We start from the raw sequence: 21418 nt of genomic DNA, 5'->3' as shown, positions 1-21418 counted from the left end.
TACGATGTGGAATATTTCTGGCAAGCTATTCTGACACGCTGGAGTGCAGTTTGAGACGGTAGCTTTAGGACTGGAGCTGAAGCAGCTGAAACAGCCATGCCTTCGTCTCACCTTGTCTTCCATTATTTAAACAAAAATGTAAAACTTAAATGAAATAGTTTATTCACAAATAACAATTCATCAGTGTTGAAGATTAAAGTTTTTACTATTTCACTGAAAAAAAAACATTCATTCATCTTGAATTGATTAAAGGGACACATTTTAGTGGTATGGACTTGTTCAAATGTTTTTTCTTGTTTCAAACTTGTTTTCGTCACCAAATTTAAGATGAGCTCAAATTTGTCATGAAGTAGTAACATTTGAATAAAATATTGTTTTTTAGGTGCATTTGTATTTACGATGCCATCCAACCTTTTTTAAATCAGGGTTGCAGTATTTCCTCTGAACAATGATTAAGATTCATGCTTTAGTAAAAATCCGAACTGCAGCAAATCCTGAGGATTATATTTAGTCTACAGACAATAATAGTTAAAGTGAAGCCCTGAGTGAGACAGATCTGCTCCCGCTGGTTGTGTAAGCTGCACAAGTTTTCAAACCGATTCACATCAAAGCTACAAGTTCAAAGTCCTCCACACAGTTTACAACTTTGACCCCCGCTGAGTCATATCAGTTAGCCCTCCTGTGCATTGCAAAGATGATCACCCACTCTTCCTCTTTCAAGACTCTTCAAGAGCTCTTCATAAACCCCACTCACTCTCATCATCATCATCATCATCATCATCATCTATGAATATCTAAATCAATACCACATTTTTTAGTGTGGAAGCTTGCAATGCTGCATGCAGAAAAGGACACAAAGAGAATCTGCCAGGAAGACAAACTGGAGATAAACACAGAAGTAAGTTGCAAACGTCTGAATATCCTGTTTCAACACCAAAATCTGTTGCTTTTGTGCTTTTTTTTCTCTATTCTTATAAGCTTTTTGAAATGTAATCCTCATTTGACTAAATCCTGGCAAATTGGGCAAAGTGGAGCAAAAATCTTATCATGAGAACAGACGTCTTTAGAGAAGGCCTTAAAATCCTCGTGATGAAACACCGCTGACCCTATTTCACAAAGTTCCTCCATTTAGAGACAAAAGATAACCTCCTACAACAATGACACCAGCAACCCAGATGAGGGTGAACTCTTGATGACAGCCCCGCAGAGACGGTGACAATCAGGGCTGAAAAAAGGAAGAGAGAAAGGCAAAAACGCAATGACGAAACAAACAGAAAAAAACACCTGGGCAAGGAGAGAGAGAGGAGAAAAGCGGGAAAGGAGAAGGGAAAAGAGAAATCCTGAAAGCAAAGCCTTCTTAAGATGTCACTCAGAAGATTATGAGAATCCTGACTTGATTCCTGCCTGTCTGATAGCTGCTTAGCATGTGCTAATGCTATGCTAAGTAGAGTTTAAAGGGAGCAGGACATTTTGCATCTGATTTGGCAAAGAAGTGGAAACATTTTCATACACAATGCTTTGTAACCCGCTCGCTGATACAACGAAATACCACAAAACGACCTGAGAAAGGAAGGAAGAAGAGGAATGAATGAATGAATAAATGAATTTGTAATTCCTATTTAATATAAAAAAGTGGAAATATTAAATGGACTAAAAATGGCAATGGCGGTTCTTCATCTGCATTTTGGCGTGTGCGTTCTGGCAGTGCTGCTGTCTGCTTCACATCAACAAAATAAACTGCAGCTTTGATCAGGACAGAATCCTACATGTACACACACACACACACACACACACACACACACACTTGTGTAACCACAAACTCATATTTGATATAGTCAGATGTTTTTCATGTTGCAATAAATAAAAAAAAAAAAAAACAGAAAATGAACCACAGGTTCACTTTCATCTGGATTTCTGACATGTCCTGCCTCTATCTCTTTCTGGACATGTTTGTATTTTTTCACCAGCCAGCAGGATTAACTCGCAACACGGCATGAAGAGTGAAAAATGACTTCCAAGGGTGAAAATGTTCAGTGGGAAAAAAAAGTCTCTAGATTTAACAAAATCTTAGAGAGATAGAGAAAAGAGTCAGACTATGAATTATGGTTTCATATTGCTTCACACACACACACACACACACACACACCTAACCACATGTTAGTTTATTTGGAAGTTCCTTTCAGCAGCTTTTACAAAGCAACTTCAGCCAATCAAGAGTTGACGTGATGAGCAGAAAGTAAGTTACATAAAACATACATTTCCTATATCTCATTTATTATTTTTCATTATTTTTATGTATTTTATCATTTTGGCATATTTTCTGGTGCTTCTCAGAGCCAGGTGTCATGTTGGCCGTGGCTGAGGGGGCGCCTCTCACATCTCTGGTCTCCTGACTGGTGCCCATGCTGCTGTGGTGTGGTCGGCTCCTGTGTTTCCTGACCGGGCTCCTCTGTGCTCAGCAACATGACGAGGTGTATGCATGATGATAAAGATGAGTGCTGGAAATGGGTGTTGTGTGTGTGTGTGTATGTGTGGGAAGGGCGGGGCTGAGGATTTTTCTTTGTTGTGCTTTTATAATGTGTACAGTTGTTTGTATTAGACTTTATTACAGGAAAATTGCTTTATAAATAAAGTTTAATTATATATGATTTGATTTGATTTAACAAAAAATGTGTAAGAAAATACAAATCTGAGGACAGTTTTATTGATTTACAATATCTAAAAGTGTTCAGTGTGTGTCAGTATGACGCTTTCTTACATCTCAAAAGGTCTTTAGTTGGCAGGTTACAGGAGACAAAAGAAAATTGAAACAAAGCAAAGCTGAAAATAACTTAAAAGGTGTCAAAGTTGAACACAAACACAAAGGGTTTCATGTTGCTCCTCACCTACTCCTGCTCCTTTATCAAAGCATCATTCAGGTCATTTTACCACATTGCTCTATTTGTTCTCATGTACTCTCATGTATGTCAGTTTTTTCTTTGTCATGTAAAAACTGACAAAGAAAATCAAGATTGCAACAAGATAATACTTCCTACATCCTTCCTCACTGAACATACACTATATTTCCAAAGGTATTCACTCACTGATCCAAATAATCTAATTCATTCAATCACTTCCAAGGCCACAGGTATATGAAATCAAGCGCTATGCATGCCGACTGCCTCTACAAACATTTGTGAAAGAACAGATTTCTCTCAGGAGCTCAGTGAATTTCATCATGGTACCGTGAGGATGCTACCTGTGCAACAAGCCCAGTCGGGACGTTTCCTTCATACTAAATACAGTCGACTGTCTGCTGTATTATAAAACAGCTGAAGCATCTGAGAACAACAGCAGCTCAGTCAAGTGTTCACTATGTAAGATGACAGAGCGAGGTCAGAGGATGCTGAGGTTCATAGTGTGTAGAGGACACCAACTTTCAATCAGATCTCCAAACATCATATGATCTTCAGACAACAGTGCCAAAACCAGGGTGTGAAACTCCAGTCCTGAAGGGCCGGTATGCAGCAGCTTCTTGTCAACCTGTTAAATAATTTCGGTCAGGTGTGTTGAAGTATGGAGACAACAAAAACCTGCAGGACACTGGCCCTGACTGAAGTTTCACACCTCGGGCCTAGACAGCTTGGTGGTTTGGCTGCACGGCTGAGCTGCTGCACGGCTGAGCTGCTGCACGGCTGAGCTGCTGCACGGCTGAGCTGCTGCACGGCTGAGCTGCTGCACGGCTGAGCTGCTGCACGGCTGAGCTGCTGCACGGCTGAGCTGCTGCACGGTTGAGCTGCTGTACGGCTGAGCTGCTGCACGGTTGAGCTGCTGCACGGCTGAGCTGCTGCATCTGATTGATACATCGCCAAGGGCAATGCAAAGCGCTGGATAATGTGGCGAGAAACCCACCGCCACTGGACTCTAGAAGGAGTGGAAACGTGTTCTCTGGTATGACAAAATCACAGATCTCCATTGAGCAATCTGACAAAAAAAGTCTAGGTTTTGGTGGTTGCCATGACAACAATACCTGTTTGACTGCATTGTGTAAAGTGTGAAGTTTTATGGTGTGGGGTTGTTCTTCAGGAGCTGGGCTTGGCCCCTCAGTTCCAGTGAAAGAAACTCTGAATCCTTCAGTATACAAAGAAATTTTGGATGATTCGATGTCCCTAACTTTATGGGAACAGTTCCGGACTGGTTCCTTCCTGTTCCAACATGACTACACACCAGTCACAAAGCAAGGTCCATGGATGAGCCACTTTGATTTTGAAGAAAGTAACTGGTCTGCACAGGGTCCTGACCTGAACAGTATAAAACATCTTTAGGGTGAATTAAAGTGGAGACTGTGAGCCAGATCTTCTGGTTCAACATCAGTGTCTGAAAATAATTCCCATAAACACACTCCTAAACCTTAATGGAAAGCCTTCCAAGAAAACTGGAAGGGATTATAACTTCAGATTGTGGGCAGACATCATATTAAACCCTATGAATTAAGAACTGGATGACATTTAAGCTCATGTGCATGTAAAGGCAGATGAGAGAATACATTTTTTTATTATATTATATATATATATATATATATATATATATATATATATATATATATATATATATATATATATATATATATATATATATATATATATAATATTGCATAATAATGTCATTATATGAATTGTAGTTTTAATAGAACAAGACTTTACTCCTCAATTCAATAAACATTTAGCATCACCCCTTGGTATGCTGGTCTGGGGCTCTGAGGTGCAGGAGGGACAGGTTTGGAGGAAGAAATCAACAATGTTCCTGGTCAAAGTAATGACAGCAAGCATAAGTTTACATGATCCCGGCCGAGTGAAAAATTATATTAAATTATAACATCCCTGAATTACAGACCCACCTCACTGTGACCAGAACTGTCACATATTAGGGTGAATGGGGGTGGGGTTTGTTTGTTATTAAATATTTATCAACTCCTTAAAAAGAAGACATAAAATGTCGTTTGTCCTGTTTTGTGTTGCTGTGAACTTGTGATTGCTACCATGGAACAGTGTTGTTACAGATCTCTGTGTGGACTTTGGATGTTTTCATTCATCTCTTCGTACGGCAACGCTGTAAATGTTTCTAATTTTTCTGTCACGCTCTCTGACACATCACTTTCTTGTCTGAGTTCCCTGATGTACTCATCTTTAAGTGCCGAAAGTGAAGCATTAAACCTTGTCGCAGTTATCTTGTCACTGTCAAAATGTCAGACCTCGAGTTGTCATTGCTGTTTATTCTGTCCCGTTTATGTGATGATTAAAGTCAGTTTTAATTAAATGTCAGGTTTGCTATTTGGTAACCACATCACATTAAGTCCAGGTTTGTGTTTATTTCCATGTTTGCTTATTTATCCAAAAATAAAAAAAGAATAATGCATGTTGATCAGCATGACTGCTTCAGTCTGTTATGGAAATGTGTGTGTGTGTGTGTGTGTGTGTGTGTGTATGAGCTTTCATATGCAGTCCCTGGCAGCTTAATGGTATATAAAATATTAAAGGAAACTACAAGTATATTACAGTAGCACGATATCACTGATGGGAACGAGCAGGTTAGATCACATGTTTCCCTAATTCTTTATTCTCTCTGTGAGATGTAGAATAAAAATCTCATCGTCACATTCGCCTGCATGCTTTTGCCCCCAAACGGCTGATTTACTTGTGGTTTCTAGTTTTGGTTTAAAAGTCAGACTCTGCTTTTAAATCAGGCCAAAAGCATTTCTGTATGAGAACACTTGCAGCTAATGCTGCTCAGGTGACCTTGTACCACCATTTAATTTAATTTTAATAATGTGAAACTGCAAGAAGCCTTCCAGTAATGCACCTTTCTTCTCCCTCTTCTTTCATTTCCTCCCTGTAGTTTTTCTTTTTCAGCAGGTAAATGTGGCCACAGACCTGAATCTACCTGATGAGCACAGGAACTAACAAACTGCCCAGTGCTTGTTTGTTCGCTGCTTTCTTTGCCCAAACATGTTCCGTCATCCCAAACCAAGTATGGCAGATGGTTGCCATGTGTCTTGTATAAAATTAAACAGTAGCTGAGAGAAAAATATAGAAAATGCAGCTTTCTGTTCTTAAATAATGAGACTAAGAATTACACATAAAGACAGCTGTACATGACGGACAGAGGAAAGAGCGGGGATTGTGGTTCCAGCACATTAAAATCCAAAGCATGTACAATTAATGTGCTCAACGGTGCAGTTTCAATTATTTAACTCAATGTGCAGAACATGTCAAGACTCACTTTAAAAACAAGATGCTCTAAATGAACATACTCTGAAATGTTTTAAGAGCTCATGGCAGGAGAATTCAGGCAGTAATTGTGAGATTTCTGTATTTGGAAGGACGACTCTTCGCTCAGAAATTGTGCTGTTCTGTTTGATGACATCCAAAATGGAAAATTAAGTTATTTCATGTTCTATTGCTTGGCAATAGGCAGTTAATAAGCCAGAGCAAAGATGAGTGTCTCACAACTTTAACCCTTTATTGTAAGACTAATAGATTTTGCAGTGTCATGTTACATTTTGATGGACTTAAACGAGTGATAGAAGAGAAAGGAGCGTTTCGTGGGTTGTGTGAGAGGCTTGTGTTAGAGATCCATTAGTCTTTATTCTCCCCTGAGCATGCAAATGCTTTTAAAAGAGAGTGCGAAAGAGAGGAAGAGAAAGAGATGGGCACGAAAGAGAGTGTTCATTTATCACATGCCTCATACGTCTGTTTATGTTGCAAACCAGTGCCAGTTCATGTGGCATGTGTTAAAATGAGGTAAAATTACATGAATTCAGCTGAAGAGGAAAATGGAAGGCAGACATGTGATAGCAGAGTCAGCTGAAGCTGGAAGTTCATGGCAGCGTCAGAGTGAGAAACATGGTGAGTGAGAAACATGGTTTGGTCTGAAGAAAGTGAGAGACGGTTGCAAAAAGCTTGAGAAGACAGGATGCAGGACTCTCCTTCAGCAGGCTGCTCTTTCTGACCCAAACTGCCAAGAAAACGGCTTTAACCGACTTTTCCTTTCAGGTTTCCATCTCTTTCTGCAGATATAGGTCCAGTGCAGCGCCACTGAAAGCCTCATGACATTCACACACAACTCCACACATATCTGTGCTCTCACACACTTCACCTTCAACAGATCATGTAGAAATCTTCCTCAGGGTATGCATACTCACCACAAGTTGGAGGCTGGAAAATCTAATCGAAAAGTCGAATATCAGGATTTTTTGCTTTACAATTTTAAAATCAATATTTTTGGTAAAAAATCATTTTTTAAAAATAAATAGAAATAATTCATTAGAAGGTTTTTGTAATTTTATTGTTTTTATTGATCTTTTATTTGTCTTCTTGTGCTTTATAGCAGCAGAATGATTTGTATGTAAGTTTGGACATACTTTTTTGTTTTTAATCTACAAAAATCAGCAATTTCAAAGAATTGTGAGAATCGCAATTTAAATCTGATCCTCACCCAAACATAAGATCCCTCAGGGGTGCAGAGAATTATGTTTTTAAGAGCAGGCTCAAGACCCACCTTTTAAGTTTGGTCTTTATTTGATTTCGTATTGAGTTTTAATTGGTTAACTTATTCCATTCTGATTTTCTTTTAAATGATTATTCTTATTTCATTTTTATATTTATGTGTGTGTATATCTGTATGTATATGTGTGTATGTATATGTATATATGCGCTTATATGTATATATGTATATATATATATATATATATATATATATATATATATATATATATATATATATATATATATATGTATGTGTGTGTGTGTGTGTGTGTGTATATGTATGTATGTATGTATATGTATATATATATATATATATATATATATATATATATATATATATATATATATATATATATATATATATATATATACACATATATATATATTTTAGGTCTATTTGTTTATTTTATTTTATTTTTTCATTTTAGGTTTTGTCTTAATACATTTTAAATGCTTTACATGGTGTTTCCAGTGTTTCCTTTGTGGGAGCTGTCTGCAACCGGGGTGGCGGTGGTGGATAGGGTACAGTGCTACTGGTGCCAGCCATTGTGCTGCCCCGGTGCAAACGGCTCCTCGGATGGGGTTTCCACGACTAGTCATCTGCACTTAGCTTTCTCATTTAGATGTATCTAAAAAGGGGGGTTGGAGGTATCTTTTTATATAATGTGTCTGTCTGTGTGTTTCCTTAATGTCTGATTTTAAACTGTAAAGCGCTTTGAGTTACATATTTTATGTTGGAAAAGCGCTTCATAAATAAAGTTTGATGTATTGATTGAAATTTAACCTTTTTCTCGGAGCAGTGAATGTGATCTTCACATTGGAGGAAAATTAGGCACAATGGCTATGGTTACATGATGTTTTTTAATTCGGAATTAATAATTTGGAATTAACAGATTCTACGTGTTTACATGAAAATAGTCATTCTGAATGAACGTTTACATGAAACACGTCCTCACTTAATTCCTCTTTAGAGCGGCGGGTTGGGAAAGGTTCTGATTGGACAGAGGGTGCACGTGATGTATGATGTATACCGGAAATAAACAAAGTTGGCACCCTGCTTCTCATCTTTTCACTCATAACTTGTAAAACTACATAATAAGTACCAGTTTCATGGCCATTTTTATTATATATGTGAAGTAGCAACTCAACACAAGCATACTACTTCACTTTTTTCAGCAACTGAGAAGAAGAAGAAAGACAGACCACCGAACACGGGAGGCAAAACAAGGCGTGTCATCGGTACAGGACAAGGTAACGAGCATGCTCAGAACGACTGGAATTAACTTAGAGTGGAATGAAGGTTTACATGACAGAGGAATTAAATAGTTCAGGGTTAAAATGTGAATAAACCAGACGCTTACATCGGAATTAAGTTTAATTCTGAATAGAAATTTGCATTAGGAATTAAGTGTTTACATGGTCATTTTTCATCAGTGTAAAGCAGAATGAACTTTTATTCTGAATTAAACAGGAATTAAACTCCCATGTAAACGTAGCAAATGACATTAAACTTAAAATTTCATTACATAAGCTGCAGAAATGCATATTCAGTCACAAAATACATGAAATATCTCTTTATTCATGACTATCTAAAGCAATTCTGTGTAAACTCCAGCAAACAGGTTCATGAAAAGGAGTAATTCTAAAATACGACCTGCAGCATGAGGCCTTATCAACATATTCTGTGACTTGGTTTGTATTTAGCCATGCCTCTTCTGCTCTATAAATGTTACTGTGATATAAACCTTGTTACAGCACAGCTGCACACACACACACTTACACACCTCATCGCCACAGTTCATTGGATCGTCAGTCATGCATTCAAACATGCTGAGAGTGCAGCTTCTGTTCTAACAAACAAACAGTGAAAAGTAAACGCACCTAAAGGCTGTAAGAAAACACAGCAAACGGTCCATTTTTAGACCGACAGAAACTAATTATTCTGCACGCTCAATGTCTACATGTTGTTTCACTCAAAGTTCATGTTTTATGATGTGACATCTACAACACTGCATGAGATTCAGCTCTGAAGGAAGATGTGACGTTTTACTGTGATAGAAATTCTGAAAATGAGATCTGATGTTGTACATTATTCTGAATTATTCATGGCAGTGATACAGCTTTAAAAGATTTTCCAGTCTTCAACCTTATCAGAGGCGATTTAACACAGTAAAAGTAGAAGGACATTGTCAGGCCTGTTTATCAATCTAAAAAATAAACTGAAAAATCAAAACAGATGCAAAAGTATCATAACGTTTTTTAGAGTAACTGGATGTAACTAACAAAATGTGTCACACGATGACTACAAATAGAAATAAATTAAAAAAAAAAACAAATGTTATAAAAATGAGTCACAAGAAGATTCAAAATAAGAGCAACTAAATTTGGTGCAAACTTGAAATTCTGAGGCACAAATCAAACAACATGACACAGAAAAAATGCATTTTAAGACACAGAACGACCAGAATGACAGCAAACATATGCAAAAGTAAGAAAATCTGATGACTTAAACTGAGCTGGAAAATAAGGAGCTCTTCAGTGTCTCTTTCCTTTGGGTGCCTCGCTTCCAAAAACGAATCATTGTCGGGGGACTCCAGCAGAGTCACATATCAGCCGCAGCTCAGGAGATGCTTCTAACAACCAGCTGCTCTTTGTAATAAACAACTTCAGGAGTTCCTAGAATGGTTAAAATAGCTTCTTTAAAGTGTCCCTGTTCTGGTAGTTTTCCCAAGTAAAGAGATTCGGGGTCACAATGATTTAGGTTCAAATTGGCTCAGCATGGCTCTCTGAAAATAAAGAGGACACACACTTCAGTGTCATGCATGGTTTAAAGTGTGTGAATTGGCTGATAAGCCATAAAAGAACCCATCCGCCATAGTGCATAAATCATTTAACTGCTATTTATGCCGTTGGAGCAAATGTTTACATTGATGCTTTGAAATGCAGCAAAATAATTATTGTTTGTGCATCTATTTTACAGAATGGTTTGAGGTCACTTTGTTCACTCTGTGGTCAGTAATTAAGATACTTAATGGATTCCAATTATCACAAATGCTTCTCTTCTTTTTTGTCATCCTTCCCCCCTTTCATTGCATCTTTTATATTTTCCTTTTGAATTTTTTTTCCCTTAATCTGTAGTGGTGAGCTTTTATTTGCCATTTATATGCATATATATATATATATATATATATATATATATATATATATATATATATATATATATATATATATATATATATATATATATATAAACATGTAGTATGTGGTATGTAAATGAGCCCACTTTCCTCACCCTGAATATACATTTAACCCTATATTTTCACAAAGAGACACAGCTACTAATGACAGTTAACTACACGCCTCAGTCACTGTAACACGCAGGAAGGTCATCTCATTCATACAGACACATGCTTTGCTTTGAGAAGTGTTTTTAGCAAATGCTCTCAGGCAATTACAGAAATTCATCCTATCTTCGCTCTGCACAAATAAACAGCACAGATGCAGGCCCTGTATAAACTTATAACCCACCCCAGCGGCAAACAGACATATCCTGTCTACACAACATAATCTGCTTTGGTTTCCTGGAATCTTGCCTCAGAGCAACATTTGCATTCATCAAAATTCATTTGCCTTTTATCTAGATTCTTCTGCATTTCATTTTGCTGGCCTACTTTTGTTAACTAGTTGGTGAATAAATAAATAAATAAAAAGGTTCGATGGGGTGTTTTGGCTTCAAACTATTATGTATTTATGTGCATTTTTGTCATTTTCAATCATTTAACTCAGGAAAAGTTGTAAAATGAAACATTTGACATCTATCTGAGTTTTTTTTTTTTTTTTTTTTAAATCTACTGTGATTTTAATTTCCAGAAAGTGGAAATATAAAGAAAAGTTACCAGAGAAAGCGTTTGTAAGTTGTGGTCAGCGGCATCCTGAATCCAAACATCCTCGTGCTAAATCTGCAAGATTCTTCATCCAGACTTACCTCGTGCCTTCAAACCCACGAGAAGCAGCAGCAGTGTCCACCTCCCCGCTGGCCGCATCTCGGCCCCTGCGTGACTTGGAGACGCCGTTCAGCTTCTGTTCAGCAGATCAGGAATCTTTTCTCTTTAAACCAAGAAACAAGTAAGACGTGAGAGCACGCGCCTTTCCCCTGGTGCCGCGTCTCGTGCTGTGCCGGTGCGCTCCCTCCTGACATCATCCCAACTTGGCTTGGTTTGTCCCTCCCCCTGAGCGCGCAGCTCCCCGCTGACGCATCCACACGGACCGGACTGGACTGGGAGGGAATCTGGTTCCGCGCCTCAAACTAAAAGCCCGATTTTGAAGTTAATTCCTAAAAACTGAAGCATTTTATTTAGTTTGGTCTAAAAGTCCACAACTCAAACTGTAGAATCTGTCCTATAGTGATCCTAAAATTAATCTGAACCCATATTTATTATGTTCAAAGTGAAAGAAAGTTTCTGGATCATGTTCAGAAAGCTGCGCTTTCATTCCAGCACCGCGGACAGGGCACGCGCTCTCCGTGGTGCTGAAATGAGCATCACTCACATGTTTTTAGTTTGTTTAAAACAATTTAAAACCTAGTTTCTTTGTGAAAATTCAATAAATCATGTCTGTGTGTCCCAATGAGTTCAACACCGTTTTACTTCTGACCGTCTGTTAAATCCGAGATGTGAGATAGTCCGTTTGGCTCCGTGTCTTTCTCTTCCCAGCCACTAAACCGCAGCACTGCGCTGTGCAGCGGTGATCTGCCTCCTGCTCCACAGATATGCGCATTACAACCCCCAGGTGCCCATCTACCAGCTTCCAGATTAGGTTGATTAAGTTTCATTTTAGTCCCTGATTTCACACGCTTGGCCTGACGTCATCAAACAAAGTCATTCATGAGCCAAAGCTGATCTGAGATGTTTGACGGGGAAAAAAAGATGAAAGATGGGAAAGGAAAAGGGGAGAGGAAAGATGAAAGATGGGAAAGGAAAAGGGAAGAGGAAAGATGGAGTCCCAAACGAAGGGAACTGTCCTCATGCCGAGAAGAGACAATACTGATCCTGAGTCTGGTTCTGGTGATCTGAATCTTTGCATGTTTTATCCTGACTGAATAGTACAAATAACATCTTGAAAAAGTAATAAATGTTTTTTTGTTGTTGTTGTTGTTTGTGTTGTTTTTTAATGTTTTAATTGTATTTAATTTTACAAGGGTTTATTTTCAGTAATCTGCAAAAGTCTTTAAAGTGGAACTATTATGTGCATTTCAGGCTAATTTATTTTTATTTCTGAGACCAGAATGGCTAGGATTGATCGAGTTATTGTCACAAATCGCTTTATTTACTTCAGACCGACCCTCTCCGTAGGCTGTCAGATCAGCCTGCGGGCAAAACGAGGGGATTGAGACGCTTCCGCATTAAGCCCCGCCTCCCGCCACCGCACTACATCGGGAGCGCGCACCGCACCTGCTTTCGCCGTCATTGTAACATCTCATAAACAGAAGGATTAGGCTTATATGAACTCAATTAAAAAAAAAAAAAAGAATACAATGTCAACACATAGCATACAGCCCTACATGTTGGAACCTGAATCAGACCCTGAAAGCAAAGTGGAAAACAGCAACCCACAGCAACGAATGCAGCAGGATGTCTCTCTTTGGTAAACTCACCAGCCATCGTTGGAAATAACTTTATCCCACGTTTTCCACCCGCCTGATGTATTTGTACATGCCCTTGTTAACCAGTAGAAGGTAACCAATCACTGAACCTTATCCCCCGGGACGTCACAAGGATTTCCAAGTAGAAAAAACTCTCTAAAACGACTCGTTTATCGTCGCCATGGAAACCGAACGGAGAGCGTGCTGGAACTCAAACTCAAACTCAAACATGCGTTTAGGTGATAAAAAACGGTGTCGTTCACATGTCTGATGAGGATTCAACACTGTAACACTGTAGAAAGCTCAGAAAACTTGAAATACCATAATAGCACCCCTTTAAAGAATTGCCAGAAAACAAGAAATAGCTGTAATGATTTATTATAATAGAGCAAACATAAATGATATGACAATATATGAGACAAAAAAGATGAGTTTTTACAATTCTTACACTTCTGCTTCTTGAGGATTTTTTAGTGATTATACTGAATTTACAAATTAGTGGCGTTAAACCTGCCTGAGCTGTGTCTACCACTTGGTTTGGAAATGTAATGTAAATATTAAGTGTGTGTTATTTCATTTCTGTTTCTAGTTTTATGTGTTTGGTGCTATCTTAGTAACTTTCATCTTAATCATTTAAAAAACATTGATTGTTATTCCCTGCCTGAGAAAATTCAAAGAAAGTGTTTTAATCACTTTAGTCTCATATTAAAGGGTTAAAAACTATCTCAACAGTTTAAACCAGAGATCCACAACTCTGAACTGCTTCTGCTGTCCTGCAGGTTTTAGATGTTTCCTTGTTGAAACCATGAAACGGTTCTGTGGCACCTTGTTGAAAAGTTGCATCATTTTCTCACTGAGCATTTCCGTTCAGTCAGGTGTGTTGCAGCAGTTAAACATTTAAAACCTTCAGGACTGAACCTGTAGCTTCATGTGCCTTTGAGCAGACATGTTCTCCCTGTTTCCTTTCATAAGAACGGCTTCTTTCCTTCTGAACAAATGGATCAACAAGACGTGTCCCTCGGCGTGAGGTCTTTGCTGGATTTGTTTCTATTTCATAAGCACATACCTTTTATTTACTGTCATCTGTGAGAACATTTATGTCTGTCCGTTATTCTTTTGTCTTGCATCTTTTTAGACTATTCAGTTTTGTAATGACATTCTGCAGAAACTGTGGAAATAAAACATATTTCCTGATAAAAGTTTTGGTCATATTGACAAAAAACCAACAAATACAAGCAAGTCGTGCTAGTTAGCATTTTAATTTTTTATAAACCAAAGAAAAAGAAGCAAATACACAAATTGTGAATCTCTGCACCATACTGCAAGTAAAAAAAGTGCAAAATCTATAAAACAGGCTTTTTCCTGAGATGCCCAAGCACTCCCCGCCACGGGTCTGCTCACTTCCTTTTGTTTTATGAGAAAAGTGGTAGAAGGATTTAAAAAGAGAAGATAAAGAAATAAAAGTCAAGGTCGAGAACAGAACTAAAACACATAAAAATACAACAAATGCTAAAAGAAAAAAGATGAACTTGCCTTTAAAAAGCCCTTAGAAAAGCTGAATACTCAAGACTTGAGAGATTCTGGCTCCTTAGAAGCAACATATAGAGAGAGGAAGGCTGGATCGAGGCTTTTTTTTTTTTTTTTTTTCAAAACTTTAGGATTTTTAGAACAATTAGTCCGTTTTGTAGCTGCCATTAGCAAGCAAACACCTGCTTACAGCTGAGTGATGATGTGAAAGATTCAACATATTTTTATTTTAGCGTCTGACATGCAGGTTTTTACCACTGATGTAGAGACATCCAGCGTGGCGATACTTAAAAGAAACATCTAGCTTGTGGTTTTATTGCCTCAGGTTAGCCAACCAGCAATGGCAGATATACAAACACATGAATCATAGGTGTGTGTACGCTGTCCCTAACACACACACACACCACACACCCACACACACACACACACACACACGTTTACATGCACTCGATGCTAAGTCTGCCCATTCACCCTGTGGCTTTATCTTCCCTGGATAAACAAAGTCAAACATCAAAACAATTAATTTTCTGTTTGAAAAGTTGTGACACCTGTCAAGTTTTTTCTCCTCTCAACCTCAACAAAACCATTAAAACAATGTTGTGTTCTTCTTCTCCTCCTTTTTTATCTGCAGCAGGCGGGAGGTCTCTGATTCTAATCTGCCGAGACAAGAGCTGCATAAAAAGAACAGATGAAGAAAAGCAGAATGAGCACAACAGGGATAATGTGCTTTTGCTGTTGCTGGTGTTGCCATCTGACAAATGCTGCATGCACTCACAGTGTGCCGTCATGACATGCTTGTCTTCACCAGCCTTATTAGTGAGGCAGTTTGGAGGAGGAACTGGGTGAAAACCAATGTTTCTGCCAGGATTGTTTAGTGTGAGACGCCATAACTTGTCCTGCTGTCCCACCCTGTGATGTTTAATTCATGTTTTGTTTTGTTTGTTTTTTTTGTTTGGTTTTTTGGAGGTTTTCTTTTTTCTTTTTTTGTAAACTCAACGTGCCCCAAATCCAGAAGCCTCTTAGTTCTCTTGTTTTCTGGATTTTATTCCATTTCATGCTTTCTGTCACCTTTTTTTCATCCCACCTCGCACACCTGCAGCATATTTATTTCTTCTGCACCTGCTCTCATTCATACAACATACACTGGAGCCATCTTTCTTCCTGAAGTGAAACACAGCACATAAAAATATCTATCTCCCTCGCTAGAACTTTTAGACCATGCTGAATTATTCACATCCACATATCTGCGCCACGTCCCCTGACCCAAAGAAGAGTGCTTTTATTTCCAACCCTACATAATGAAACCCAAAGCATCTGGTTTTGCTCTCACTGGCATGATCATCTCGGAGAGGTGTGTTTAATGGACTGGAGTTAATGGGAGGCTTCTGGGGGCTTCCAGGAGGCAGGGTTGTCAATATTATGTCTGAAAGTGTGGTAGAAATGACAGCAGAGTCGGGTAAAGAAAGAGGTCAGGGTTACCTTTAGGACAGCAGAACGCCTGGTTTTCAGACAAGCTCAGAGCCAGAAATCACATCAGTCTCCTCTGTTGCTGATGGAATCTGATCCCAACCGTAACATAAATGAAGTACATCCAGTTAATTATAGTTAATCACTAAAGTGATGAAATAACAGACTGACAAAATATGATCTTTTATTTTAATTCTGTCTGCACATCCTCAATGGCTGACAGTTCATAAAATAGGCCAAATTTCATCGGAAAATGTGTAAAAAAAATGTCTCAGTTTACATTATCTAAAGATATTTGTGACATATTTTTTTAAATAAATATTTACATTGCAGCATTGCTGTTTTCCGTTGGACAGGATTTATGTGGCATGACCGGAACCACATTAAATTTGTATTAAAATATGTGACCATGATGCCATCATGTATTTAGTACAGAGATGTGCACAGGCTCTTTAAGGGACGGCTTGCATAAGATTTTCCACAGCATCTATTTTCTCTGAGTGTCGCTCCACTGGTGAGACTCTTATGCAATGGCATTCTCACACTAAGCTATTAACACTGTCATGTAGCTGCTTGACGATGGTCCTGAACTCCAGGTCTCTGGTTTGGATCCATGTGACTGGGCCGCATCTCAAAATGTTGGGAGTAAAACAAAGACAATGTCTGTTTGTACGACATTCATTATATTCACTCGGATGACTCGCTGTTTTGTCATCTGATGCAAAAAAAAACCTGATATCATCTTACAAATCTTGGTTTTTCTATATGAAAATTGTCATATTTGCAGATGTTTTCATAGACTTGAAAGATGTTCGTATCTTTCCTCTTAGAATGATGCAAACCAATGCTGTTGCAAGTTGAAAGGATGTGGCAGCTGCTCCTGATTTGTAGGTAAATGCTCAGAAATGTGCGATTAACTACAAATCAGGAGACAAAGGTAAGGAAAAATAACGAACATCATGTCAATAGGATGAATAGAAATAAAAAAAATAAAAGAGATATTTACTGAAAACTGTTTATCATTATCATTTATCATTCTGAAAGAGATGCACATGTTAAATAATCACATCGCTGGAGTCAAATGGTGTAAAAGTAACTTTATGTACAAATGGGTCCCTTATTACTTAGACAATTACCCGCAGTCTGATGCCATGAGCGCAGTAGGACAAACATCCTCATCATGTGGTGGCTAGATAGGAAAGTGATTCAGCATTTCATCTCGCCTTACATACAGAGCCTTCTACAGTTTTTAGAAAGATTACCTCCTGCTGTTTTCTAAACACATCCATCATCCTTTTAAGAATGTGCCGATGGAGCAAGTGGTGTAGCCTCCAAGGCTTTTCCAGGAGGGATAAAACAACTTTTATTTCCCTTTTCTTTTTCTCCTTGGCTGGATTAAATTATGGGCTCTTGATCTCCTCTTGCAGTCAGAGGGGTGTCATCCTAGAGGACTGGAGAAAATGACCTTTTTGACCCGAAAGAGGAGGACGGCTTCGGGTGTATTAGTTTCTTTTCTCCCCCCCCCCCCCCCCCCCCCCCCCCCCCCCCAGATAAACACACAATTCACATTTACCTCCAGATTTCTCTTTCAGGACCTCCTGCAGACCCCAAACCAGATGGTCTGAACAAAACCTCTAACACAATTTACAGTCCCTTAGGTCAATAGATACGGAATGTCACATCGAACTAAGCAACTGGCTCTTGTCAAAATGACACCTTTACACCTCCAGATAAGACTCAACGGCGCCAGGAGAGACACCCGGCAACTCTGCTTTGATCCTCCCCGAATATACATTCTGGGTGACAGATCCACCCCTCTTCCCACAGGAAGAAACTCCAGATGCACTTCTTTGTGTCTTCTCTAAATTTCCTTTCACTAACTGGTTTAATGTAGCCTACATGATTTTTGTTGATAGGTTTGACTGAAGTTTCCCTTTTTATTCATTCTCATATGTGATTTAAATCCTTGAACTGATCACACATCAGAATCAATCATGAACACTTTACTACATAATGTTGGATATATCTTTCCAAGTTTGGAACCCCTGTTAAGCAAATAATAGGAATGGATAAGAATGTAACTCTCTTTCAGGATTCATCGGCTGAGGAAGACAAGTCATGCCAATGGATTAATCCACACTTGATAAGAAATATGTGAAATATACAACAATTGGGTTTCATGTGTAAAAGTATTACTATTGGTAAATGTTCCCTTTTCAAGCAAACAAAACATCTGCATGAGTTCCCAGAATGTTGATTGCCATGCTTAAAGCTAAGAAACAAAGTTAATAATTTGATTATCATGATCATGTTAATGAAATGGGAGAAAGGAACCAGGGCCCGCAGTGAAATAAGACCTGAATCACTCCTACCCTCTTGGTTAACAATCAAAGCTGACCTGATTGGGTAAGACTGACCAGCCTTCTGACTATTAGTGGTTTGTGATTGGTCAGGACCTAGGAGGAAGGGTCCAGTTAAATGGACCCGCGCTCTGGACTTCGTGGGTTTTTGTCCTCCCTTGTTCTTCTCTCTCGGCCCTTGACTCTCGATCACCGTGATTCTTGTACTTTGACTTCATTTCGTTGCCCTCTCGCAACTTTCCGCTGTACGCAGCTGTTTCTTTGTTCTCATAAGTTTACTCCATCTCTCTTCTTTTGTGCGCGTAAGATCTTAACGAGATAAGTTCGAACAGAAAAGTAATATTTGTTTTGAAGGCGAAACAAGCCTTGTTTAAGTTTACCCAACGAACATTTTTATTTTTCCTTTTTGAGATCAGTAATTCACCAGAACCGCAGTTCCACTAATTTTTGCATCTGTACAAGTACTGCCTACCCTCAGACAGTACGCGTGGAACACAACCTTTGGAATAATTTGAGTACGAGAAACACCGCCCTTGGCTCTGGGATTCTGCTGGACAGAGATCCCAACCCGTTCATCAGAGCAGCTCCAGACCTACTTCTCCCGACGCCAGAAGGTCCATTTCCCGGAGACTTGCAGTCCAGGACAGAACCACCCGATCCGCCGGCTCCATCAACTGACCCAGCGGGAAAAAGTAGGATCTTCATAGCGCTTTGATATCACTTGTGGTGTTCAACAGTACATCAAATTTAACCAAAGTATAAATTTGAATTCTCATTCCAACACAATATCACTAAGTATAATTTTAACAAAGATTTAAGTGAAATAACGATACCGATTTAATTGCTTCAATTCCAACCAGTTCCTTTCTGCCCCATTTCATTCAATTCATTTTTAACTCTCATTATTACTGTCATAAATGAAAATCCCTGTAAACAAATTCACTTGACCATCTCACCAATTGTGTTGGTGGACTAGTCCACCAACACAATTCAGATTCACAATCATTTTTGTTGGTTTCTCAGCTGATTTATGAGAATCATGTCCAGTTTAACTGATGTCATCTGATGCAAGCAACATCTATAAAGAGTTCAAAGCCCCTTTAACCGTGTCTCACCAGTGTGTGGAACAAAGTGTGACTTCAGGTGTGGAAGAACTACAAAGGAAATCAGTTATATATACATATATATATATATATATATATATAAATATATATATATATATATATATATATATATATATATATATATATATATATATATATATATTTATATAAATACCTATTTATATAAATATTGATCGTCATTAATATGTTTCATATTTCATATTTCTATGTCTGTGGACACACATTTTTTACTTTTAATTAGACTTTTAAAAAATTGAGCAATTGTCTCTTTTTCTTTTAGTGTAAAGCAAATGTCTTCAGATCAGTCATCATGGAAACAAATCCCATGCAGTGCAGCTGGATGCAGACAAGCCTTTTTATAATGTTTAAAAGCATATGGAGATGGTAATCCACAAATATCCCACTTTTAAAGCCATTTGTTGTTACTCAGTTCCACAGTGTGAAATGATTCACTTTGTTCTTTATTAACAGCAATGATGGCATCAGTAGCTGCAAGCTGAACTTTGTCAATATATTCCAGTTTGTAAATGTGTCTTACCACAGTCATTCAAACAAAATCGGTTGTTTGTATATGCTTGTATACATCATGATTTAATCATCATTTCAAACATTGTTGTGTAGCTCGTTACATCTAACTCTAAGCTTGAGTTTTTAAACACTTAGCCCTGTTTGTTTGCAAGAACATTTGAATAGAAAAGTAAAGGAAACTCTGAAAACTTGTGGAAGGGCGTAACATTTTTTTAGTTTTTTTCTTGGTAGTTCTCAAACTAAAGCGACTCCAACTATTGTGTCCTTCTTTCCTTCATGTGAGCTTTTGTGGTCAATTCATCAATCAACAGACCATCATCAACATAGCAAGATATCAACACCATCACACATAGCAACATAAAGACTAAATAGTTTTCCTCGTTCTTGTTCTGTTTACTGCACATTATCTGTGTTTTGTCAGCTTTTTGGGTGAAAATACTGCCTGAGGGATGTGATGAACTTTTATTCAAATGATATTGGGCAAAATGGATGCAGTTAATATGGATTTGGTTTGTAGTTGGACACAAATGTACTTTACAAAATTATTGAAACATCAGTGGTGCTTGATGACATGTTGAAGCAGGACACTTAATACTTAACCTTTTCCATATATTGCAAAAAGAAAAAATCAAACGATCATTTGGAAAGGAGAAGAAACGAGAAACGAATGTAAGGAAACATGAGTTATTGCCTCTAAAGGGCAGAGTTGTTCCTTAATAATACGATGTAAAACTAAAGCTTGATCTTTGCACTCTGTGTTTCCCTGAACATTTAGCATTAATAACATGTTACAGGTAATGAGTACTAAAGTATACAGTTTTATGCAAACCTTACTGTACAGTATAGACCTACATAGAGATGATTAACAGTAGCTGGGGTTAAAGTTTCATCTGGTGGCTAAAATTAACATCCACGCAGGAATTCATGCTCCTGCAGTTTTGTGCTGCTTTTGTAATAATTAATCCCCCCAGGACAGAAAAATGTGACTTGATATATATGTGTTGTCAAAAAGTGGGTTGCTGACAGTTTGCAATAAAACCGATTGGGGTCACCACGTTTTGGCCCACATCACATAGAAAAAACTGAACTAGCAAGTTTAAATTTCAGTCGCACGGTCCTTCTTTTAAATATATTAAGTCCTCTGATAGTTTCCACATAAACATGAAACAAATCACTGAGCTTTGCAGGTCTGTTAGCATAAATCTGAATTTTGAGGTGGCAGATCACCAATTTGACTCTGCAGCTTGG

The 21418-nt window shown here is 38.2% G+C and overlaps 1 protein-coding gene across 1 annotated transcript in view; it reads right to left on the bottom strand.

Annotated features, from left to right (window-relative positions):
• The window catches only part of chrna6 (cholinergic receptor, nicotinic, alpha 6), a gene marked incomplete at both ends in the record, with an annotated part of 34876 nt that extends 23310 nt beyond the window's left edge, over positions 1–11566 (bottom strand). Inside the window, one exon of the mRNA XM_079262116.1 lies at positions 11509–11566. Coding sequence (XP_079118242.1) covers positions 11509–11566 — 58 coding nt within the window. The remainder of the gene's footprint in view (positions 1–11508) is intronic.
• Between the last annotated feature and the right edge of the window lie 9852 nt (positions 11567–21418).

Source organism: Telmatherina bonti (assembly GCF_933228915.1).
Source record: "Telmatherina bonti genome assembly, chromosome: 3".
In the NCBI taxonomy this organism is placed as follows: domain Eukaryota; kingdom Metazoa; phylum Chordata; class Actinopteri; order Atheriniformes; family Telmatherinidae; genus Telmatherina; species Telmatherina bonti.
Note: the sequence above shows the minus strand (reverse complement) of the source record. Positions and strands in the feature narration are given on the sequence as shown.